The sequence below is a fragment of the Alnus glutinosa genome, chromosome 4, assembly GCF_958979055.1.
Source record: "Alnus glutinosa chromosome 4, dhAlnGlut1.1, whole genome shotgun sequence".
Lineage (NCBI taxonomy): Eukaryota > Viridiplantae > Streptophyta > Magnoliopsida > Fagales > Betulaceae > Alnus > Alnus glutinosa.
The window spans coordinates 30,900,005-30,909,697 of NC_084889.1; the positions used below are offsets into that span (position 1 = coordinate 30,900,005).

The 9,693-nt window shown below is 36.2% G+C and overlaps 2 protein-coding genes across 2 annotated transcripts; one reads left to right on the forward strand and one right to left on the reverse strand.

Moving 5' to 3' along the window:
• The first annotated feature begins 644 nt into the window (after window positions 1-644).
• Window positions 645-5,513, forward strand: LOC133866826 (serine carboxypeptidase-like 13). Its single transcript, XM_062303478.1, has 14 exons — window positions 645-902; window positions 1,347-1,492; window positions 1,987-2,063; window positions 2,172-2,294; window positions 2,383-2,485; window positions 3,218-3,255; window positions 3,422-3,523; window positions 3,630-3,716; window positions 3,808-3,939; window positions 4,158-4,229; window positions 4,314-4,432; window positions 4,917-5,030; window positions 5,160-5,214; window positions 5,304-5,513. The coding sequence occupies exons 1-14, from the start codon at window positions 745-747 to the stop codon at window positions 5,385-5,387; spliced, it is 1,410 nt and encodes a 469-aa protein (XP_062159462.1). The 5' UTR covers window positions 645-744; the 3' UTR covers window positions 5,388-5,513.
• A 773-nt stretch (window positions 5,514-6,286) lies between these two features.
• Window positions 6,287-7,870, reverse strand: LOC133866618 (F-box protein At5g07610). The gene has a single exon (XM_062303203.1). It carries the CDS (start codon window positions 7,598-7,600, stop codon window positions 6,395-6,397), a length of 1,206 nt encoding a protein of 401 aa, XP_062159187.1. The 5' UTR covers window positions 7,601-7,870; the 3' UTR covers window positions 6,287-6,394.
• Between the last annotated feature and the right edge of the window lie 1,823 nt (window positions 7,871-9,693).

Sequence of the window (9,693 nt, forward strand, 5' to 3'; positions counted from 1 at the left end):
GAGTGAAAAATGACCCAAAGACAAGCATTTGGATCCTCTCCGGTTCAAATGAACAGGAGGATTTGAACCGGGGAGGATCTGGTTAGTATTATTTAAAGGGCAAAATTGTTTATAAAAAATATAAAAAGACAATTTTAGCCCTCAAATAAAATTAATTGGATCCTTTCAAATTCATTTGAATTGGAGAGGATCTTTGTCCCAAAGATAAATGCCCAAAAAAAATTCTAAAATAGGCTATAGAAAGAAGTTCAAAAAAGGTCTATTTTATTTTATTTTTTATTTTTATTTTTTTGACATGTCCACCCAAAAGGAGGAAGCGGGATTCGAACTAGTGACTTCCGCTTCACGAGGCGTGATCCCCAGCCGATTGAGCTACCCCTTGAATACCAAAAAAATCTAATATTATTATATTACCATTTTGCCATGGACAAGCAATATTTCTGAAAATATTGCTTCTCCCAATCATTACCCAAAAAAAAAAAAATGGTTACCAAAGGTTCTTCCTTATGTCTTGAACGCAACGCTCAACGTACGGTCATCTGGGGTCGCTGACCTTTAGCTAAATACAGTTAAAAAACAACTGAGATTTGAGACTTACAGCTACAGGTAGCATAAATATCGATTCTGAAAATGATGTAAAGAGAGATTAAAGAAAAGTATATAAATCCAGCTTCTGGGATCTTTCTCCAGCTTTATCTCAATCCAAAAACAGAGTTTTAACTTCTTTTGGTGCATTTTGAAATTATGGCACCGAAAGCAACTAAACAGCAACTTCTAACACTTTTGCGTCTTCTTCTTCTTCTACTGGTTTTCTCAGTGGCAGCAGCCTCCGCCTCAAACACCTCAACCATCGTCACCGCTCTACCGGGCTACGGCGAGCTACCCTTCACGCTTGAAACTGGGTGAGTTAAGAGTTGTTCTCTCTTAAGACCAACTGATTGTTTCAAATTTTGTTGAGTTAATCTATTAAACTCATATATCTCATCATCACAGCATTTGATTCTCACATATAAGAATTACGTGCTCTAAAAACATATGCCAGTTTAGTCCCACATTGGTTGTTAGGGAGAGTGATACCGCAAATGTGACCAGCGTTAGAGTGAAGCCGGCTTGAACCCCACAAGCCACTATGTTTTTCCCATTTGTTTTTTTTATTGTTTTTAGTTTTACCTACAAATTCCAAATGCTAATTCCGTCCATGACTAGTGCCTTCTTGGATCGTTACAAAATGGTATTAGAGCAACCTAATAACGCTATGTGATTCAAATACAATTAGAACTTAAGTTCTAAAAAAACTGTGTATAAAAAACACTAATCTATTTTTCGTTGGATTTTTGTGAATGCAGATATATTGGTGTAGGAGATAACGAGACAGTGCAGCTATTTTACTACTTTGTTGAGTCACAAAGAAGCCCTTCGAGAGACCCTCTCCTGTTTTGGATCACTGGAGGCCCTGGTTGCTCTAGCCTCGCCGGGTTTTTCTTTGAGAGTGGTATGTTTTTACTCATCTTTTTCCCTTATCAAGTGAAAAATTGCAGAAAAATGATTTAATTATGGTATCCCTCTTTCAATTAATCCCAACCAAAAATAGGGGAAAATTAAGAACTTTTTCCCTCTCTTTTCCCTCATCCCCTTATTAGCTTCTCACTTTCTTCTGTCATCCTTTTTTGAGCCCACAAAAATAGGTCACATTTGTGTTGACTTACAGTTGGATTTCTAGACTTGGGTTGTCACATACTCACAAGGGTATGAAAAACAGGGACGGAATCATGGTTTTTCATATCGGGCCGAAATATGAATGAGCGGCCAAGCTTAATTCTGATAAGGGTCAAACCTAATTTTTAGCCGACACTAGTTCGGACTACATTTACAGGGGATTCATGTTTTCAATCAGGCCCAAGTGGCAGTACATATAATATGACTAGTGAATCTACACAATATTTTCTTCATGAAGAACAACCAAATTTATACGTCTCTATTATATAGGTCCTTTAACTTTCACACTTGGAAACTACAATGGAAGCCTACCAGCACTTCAGGATAACCCATGGGCATGGACGCAGGTGTGCAATTTAACTGCTTTTTGTAAATTTATGGTTATAGATTTTTTATTTTTTTTATTTTTTATTTTATTTTCCCCCATTTTGATGAAATGTGATTATGATTTTCAGAGCCTCAACATCATATATTTGGATGCACCCGTTGGAGCTGGGTTCTCTTATTCAGAAAGCCAGGAAGGCTATGAAATGGACGACTATAAATTTGTAGCACAAGCCTATGAATTTCTAATAAAGGTGTGAGAGAAGAGATGTCTCTGTTTCAAACTTCATGCAGTGATTGAGGTGTTTTCATTGTCTTGCTAATTTCAAACTTTTTTTGCAGTGGTTGGATTTACACCCTCAGTTTTTGGAAAATCAACTCTATGTCGGTGGCGACTCCTACTCCGGAATACCTATTCCGATGATTGTGCAACAAATAGTGATAGGTAATACGTGTATCGGTTTAATAGACTGAGTTTGAGGAATTTCTTTCCAATCCATTTTGAAGGAAAATTTTGTTCGGAATGAATATATTCTTATTAATCTTTATTTAGGATTAAATACACTTAAGCCCCTCGAACTAACAATCATTCTCAAAAAAGTCTCAAGAACTGACAAGTGTGACATTTAGACACATCAAAATACAATTTTGTTAAAATTAAGTCACTTTTATGTCATTCTTCTAAACATATCTCTGTTTTCTTTAAAAAAAAAAAAAAAAAAAAAGTAATTGAATTTAAATAAATAAATAAATGTTATTTTTTTGCTAAAATACATAGAATAAGGTTCGATTAGTACAGAAAGAATTTGCATGAAATTTTTTTTTTTTTTTTTTTTTTATAGTTTTGTTTAAGAAAATAGGGGTAATTTTGAAATAATGACATAAAAGTGACTTAATTACAGCAAAATAATAGTTTGATGTATCCAAATGTCACACATGTCAATACGTGGGGGTTTTTTAAAAATTGCTAATAGGTCAGGGGGCTTATTAAGTGTATTTAACCCATTTATTTATTTTTTAAGCATAGCTTTTTTTCTTTTTTTAGTTGTAAGTTAATTCAAACTAAACAACCCAAGTAGCCATAGAACCAATTTTTTTTTTCATTGAAATAAAACACTTATAATTTTCTAAATACTGTCTGTCTAAATTGGTATTTCATTTCATCATGCTGTGGCAGGTAACGAAGGTGGAACTGTGCCATTGCTTAACCTCAAAGTAAATGATCTAACTATCTTTCTCATTTAAACCGGATGACTTTAAATCTTGTTCCTACAATAAATTTCTATGGTTTCATTTTTCTAAAAAAAAACGTTAAAATCAAGCATTATGATTCTGAATCTTCAAAGTTTGGTTGATTAAATGATGTTAAATGGTTTATCAGGGGTATGTGCTTGGAAATCCAGTGACAGATTCATTCACTGACATGAATGCAAGAGTCCCTTATGCTCATCGGCTTACTCTCATATCAGATCAACTCTACAAGGTAATTTGGTGTTCTCTTCTTCTTCTTCTTTTTTGATCTTTCTTTGTCTTACTTCTAATGAATATCTTCTACTAAACTCTAGTCTGTCATTTTTCATGCTTTTTAGTCGGCCAAAACAAGTTGCAACGGCAATTATGTGAATATAGATGCTACCAATTATGACTGCACCTCAGACGTTGCTGCCATTAGTAAGGTTAGAAGATCACAAAAATTGTCCTTATTTAGACTTGTTTCATTATCAACTTCCATATCCACTGATAATGGGTGATCTTTTGAATTTGCAGCTGACAAATGATATAAATTTGGTACACATTTTGGAACCATATTGCAGCAATGCAATGCCAGCGCCAAATGAAGACGTAGAGTCGGTCCAAAGATACCTCTCGAAAGTGTCTAGCCCTTCGCTTTGGTGTCGTGTAACTCTCTCTCTCCCTCTCTCTCTTTATGTGTGCAATAACATATACAAAGTTTTTCTCTAAACTGGGTTAAAGAAATTTTTTTCAACTCAATCTATTAAACTGACGAGAATCACATGCATTATGAACACAACTCAGTTTGAAGGAAAACTGTATCCCAATAATATTTCAATTGATACAAGCTCAAGTGATTAACACATTTGTTCAACTCATGTCAGAGTTATAACCATATGCTGTGCTACATCTGGGCGAATAACAAAGGTGTCCAAGAGGCTCTTGGTGTTCGACAGGTACATGCAAGTGAATCACATATATCATAGTATCCAACAGTCATAACCTAGAATCACTAGAATTATTTTGCGATGTTCTTCCAGGGGACAAAAACATTTTGGCAATACTGTAACACCACTTTAGCTTATACTAAGGATGTCACTAATGTTGTTGGCTATCATCGAAATCTCACCAATGCTGACCTACGATTCTTGATATACAGGTAAAATGTAGCACCTCTGTTTTCATTTTTCATGAACTTTTTTGTTGATAGTGAATGTAAAAACTTTTCCATGATATGCAGAATCAACAAAATGTACATCAAATATTGTTTTATCTCTCAATATCTAGGGCTATTCTCATAGATTTCTTGAGCATGAAAACTCTTAATCGATTTCGACTCTAAACCTCTACTTACATCTATCAAGCATGGCCTTTTTTTTTTGACACATCTTTAGACAGTCCATTCACATCAAGAACATCTAGGACTTGGGACTGCATAATCCTGCCTTTTCCTTCATCAATCACATAGTAAAATATATATGATTGTATAGCTAATGCCTAAACTTTGAACACCCAATATATGCAGCAAAACTTCAACATTCTTCTTTCTTTATTTACTTTTGCCAAGCAAAATTTCAACAATATATGCAAGCAAATGTAAGCTACCAACAATACTGGCTAATACAATCTTTTAATTCCAACAGCGGTGATCACGACATGTCAATTCCACACATTGGCACACAAGAATGGATAAATTCTCTCGGTTTGTCTACAGATGAAAGCTGGAGAGTATGGTCACTAGGTGGTCAAACTACAGGGTGAGTCTCTCAAGTAGCTAATTCCTTAAGACCAACCCCACCCCCCACCCCCCCGACTTTCTCTCTCCCATGATCCAATCTCAAGATGTCGGTAGCCTGAAACATTTTCTCTTTCTCATGGAATTGCAGATACACAAAGAAGTTGATCAATGAGTATTTCACTTTGACATTTGTGACTGTAAAGGCAAGAAAATCCTGAACTTGATTCCTCAATCTAAATGTCTACAAGTGGAAATCTAAACAAAGTTTCATATATTCTTCTTCCTCGTGCAGGGAGCAGGCCACTTTGCAGCAGAATACATGGTTAAGGAGTGTGCTGCCATGATAGATAGGTGGATGGCTTATTTCCCCATTTAAGTGTGACTGATTGACATTTATTTGGTGAAGTGACATTGTGGAAGCACGTTTGCTTCAATTGAAAATTTTAGCACTTCAATAGTGATTGAGAATAAAGAAACTCTGAAAAGTCTTTCTCTCGGCTCACTTATCCCTCTCTAGTCCTATCATAACCATGAAAGACACATCCATAGTGATTGCAGGCAATGATATCGATCCAGTTTAGGACTGAAGCAACAAGCCAACACAAGCTATCTTTCTTGAATCTGTACTGTCTAATAATATTCCAATCACTAACAAGTGTAATGATGAATATCTAAATTCACAGTTCACAATAAGCAATCTAATGATTTTTTATTTTTTATTTTTTTTGTAAGTAATCGAAATATCATTGAAAAGCGAAAAGCGCTACTCAGGTACAAAGACAGCATACAAGAGAAACACCTAGCTAGAAAGAGAAAAAAGAACAAGAAAATCTAAGTGCTTACACAATAGCATATCTATTGACGACAATAACATGTCACTTCCTTAGATTGTCCATAGGTAGGATCTTTCCAAAGGCCGCGGACCAGTAAAAAATGCTGCTCTCAAAGGACCCTTAGTCCGCCAAATACTCTTCCATAAGAAATCACGATGAAGATTCTCTATGTAATTTGCAACACCCGCAAGGAGAGAAAATAGGGGCAAGAAATAAGTAGGCAAGTTGGAAAATGTGCGCTTTATAAGGGTAATCCTATCACTCTTAGACAAGTACATCATTTTCCAAGGAGCCAATCGACATTCTATCTTCTGAATCTAATGAATTAGGCCCAACAATTCATTTTCCTAATTAGATATTATTCCACATTCAACAGGTCCTTTCCATACATACAAATAGCATAGCATTACATGATCAAGTCGAGTTTATACATATCCACAACTTAGCAATTCAACATTTTCTGGAAATGCAAGTAATAATGGGCACCAAATGAAATCCACAATGACTTGAAAGGTGACAACTATGAAACAACTTTCAGTCACATAAAAAATCAAACAAAAGCCAAAGTTTCGAAATATTGATATGCATCGAGCCATCCAAATTGCAACGAACTCCTAGTCTCATTATGATAGGGTGTTAACTCGCAAAGCTTCTTGAAACTCCTGTCCCTAAGATTATAAGATATGATCTTACCAGGTAGGTGCAACAAGAGCTCTGCCTCCTCTTCATTGGTAACAACAAAAACTATAATGAACGCATAGTAACAAGAGTCACGTGGGTCGAGGAAGTCCCGAACAATCTCTGGAAATGCGACAACAATTGAGCTAAGATCCACCTCGTACTTCACAAACCACCTAGAGTAGTCCCTCGCCATCTCAAAGACTTTGAATTGGGTTGTGCGAGAACCGTAGACCTCAACGAGATGCAAATGGCCACCAGACTCTCCGAAATATCTGAACCTCCTCTTTCCCCAAGCGTCTGAACCCGGAAGACTCGGCATTTTTCGTAGAAGAACCTCCTTGTCAACATCAAAACACAGGGCAGAGCCCGAGGGACTAAGCCAGTGAACCGCCCCGTTCCAAAACACGCCGCTGTCGAACACAATGTCGAACGGCGCGACGAACGTAGAGCCACAAGGCCTCCAAGCACGAGTCTCGGACGAGTATATCTCGATTTGGTAAACATACACTGAGGCAGTACTGCTGTGAACACAAACCACTTGGTAATGAGCCGATTTGGAGGGATCATAAGCCAAGGAATGGCCAAATACGGTAATGGGTCCTTCAATACTAAGACGAGGAAGCGTTGAGAAGCGCTTGGTGGTCGGATTGCAAACGTAGTAATGATGGGTCTGGTCTGTCAGTATATTGTTGACGCTACGGCACAAGAGCAATCCATTGCAGGACTGTATAATCTTGATACCCGCAGGGTCATCGATGTTGCGGGCAATGAAGTCGAGGGATGTGAATGGAGGGCTAGAATGGGTTCCATCAAGAGAGACAAACTGGAAGTGTGATGGGGTTCTTCTGCGGAGGAAGATGCCGGAGAGAGATGTGCGGCGGTGGTTGTGGTGGTGGTGGCGGCGAGAGAAGTGAGGGTCGGAGATGAGGGACAGCCAACGCTTGGACACGCATTTGAAGCGGAGAAGAGGCTTTACCGGGACACGGACGAGGATCTCTGTTACGATGTCATCGTTGCCGCCGACCGTCTCAGCCGCTGCCGAGGCATTGTTTTGAGTATTGGTAGTGCTCACCATTGTTGTTCTCACAATTTTCACCAAACGAGATGGTTGAGAGAAAAGAGTAAAGCATCTCTTTGCCCGAACCAACAGGGTTATTATGGTTATACCGGAGCAATGCTATCCGTACGTACGTTATACTCTCACTTTCCTTTGCCGCTGATGTTGTTCAACAAAACAATAAATTGCAACACCCTCTGCTTTACCCCCACCCCAAGTTCCAACCGCCATCCGAGATTTGATGGTCACGACCGCAAATCGGAGAAATTTAGTGACAACAACCATCAGATCGAATGTTGAAGATGGTTGCTGGTAAATTTGATAAATCCAGTGTCAAAACATATTTAGTTGTAAATTTTAATTTAAAGGTTAAGCAGTAAAATGATTATTCGAGTTTCCGCATGTTTTGAACATTGATATTGTCAAAATATAACCGTTAATTCCGAATTTTGATCGAAACAAATTTGGTGACGTTGAAAAGCTGATTCAAAATGTCCCGCCTCTCGATTGTCTTTATTGTTTTCATTACATTTGTGTGGCTATTAAATTTTAAATTTCGCATTATATTAACGTATACTTAATTAACCTCCTTTTAGATATATGGTTAATAAATTTTTTTGGAGACTGATATGATAGTCTTCGGTTGTCCTATCACATCAAGCCGATATTTATTCATGCCTAAAAGGTATAGGAAAATACTAGAATTACAACAAGTACACTACAAGTGTACAACTCTGATGCACATTAGAAAGGACCCACAAGTATGGACCCCACCCCTAAGTGTACACTTATAATGTATTTATAGTGCATGTATCACTGCCCAAAGGCATATATGGAATATGATTAGCATTTACACAAAATTCAACTTGGGGTTTTTCTTTGATAATTCCACAAGTGAAAGTGAATTGAAAGCAATGGGTAAAAGTTCACGTGTAATTGGAAAGGGTTCGGTACTTAAGCATGATTGGGTACTATTTTATTTTTGATTATTTTTTAAAAAAATATTGGAGTGGGTTTTTTAAATTTAAATTTTATTCTAGTTTTATCTAATTTTTTTCAATTTTATTTCAGGTTGTCTAAATCATCTAACCTAATTTTTTTTAAAAGAAATTATCGGTATTTACAATTTTGAATATAATCAAAAAAAGAGATGATATAATACAAAAAAATCACGCACCAAAATGAACCTTAAAATTTTAGTTCAAATGCCTGAATTAGCTTATGATAGAAAAATATGCTCATTGCATAAAATAATCAATCTGTCATTTATATGTGGGGTATGGGCCTATTTATAAGTAAAAATGCAGAGTCAAACTTGAATTGAGTTTATTACTCCTACTTAAACTAGGAGTGTCTGGTATTTGATTTGGTATAAGAGTCTTAACCCCATTCAATTAGAGTTTGACTATTTTCAAAAAAAAAAAAAAAAACTAGGAGTTTGACTATTGATCTGATTCTTGAAAAAGTCCTTATTGGACCTGGACCGAGACTACTAGCTACTCCAATTCAACTTGGAATATGATTATTTCCAACAAAATCTAAGAGAATTTCTCTTTTATTTCTTCCATCTCTCTTTCCCCTATTATTTATCTGAAATAATATTTAAATAGTATAGAGAAATAATAAGAGAAACTAATATAATGTTTATTTAAATGGAAAAGTAACAAGTAGTTTGGTTCTCTAAATTCAAAAAAAAATATTAGACAAACTATTGCTAGTACTTTTATAAACACAATTGATACATCTATTCATTTTTCGTCCAAATATTTAATGGCTGCCATGTCAAATCTATCATTGATTGTCATATGTTCTATATACTCATGGGTGGACCGAGCTTTTGCAATTTGGTCCCTTAAATTGCAAAAAAAAATTAAAAATAAAATAAAATTAGGGGGCAAAACTAAAATATAAAAAAGTATATGGGTAATATTTTAATTTATTTTATTTTTTTAATTTACTTTTTTGAGATAACTTTGAAACTTGAGGGAGCCTTTTTGGGGAAAACCTTTCGGTGGCTCTACCACCCCTATGGCTGGCCTAGAAATCACCCCCATTTTGTCAAATAGTAATTTCGTTCATTCCCATTTAATCATTTGGGTGGTCTTCCACTT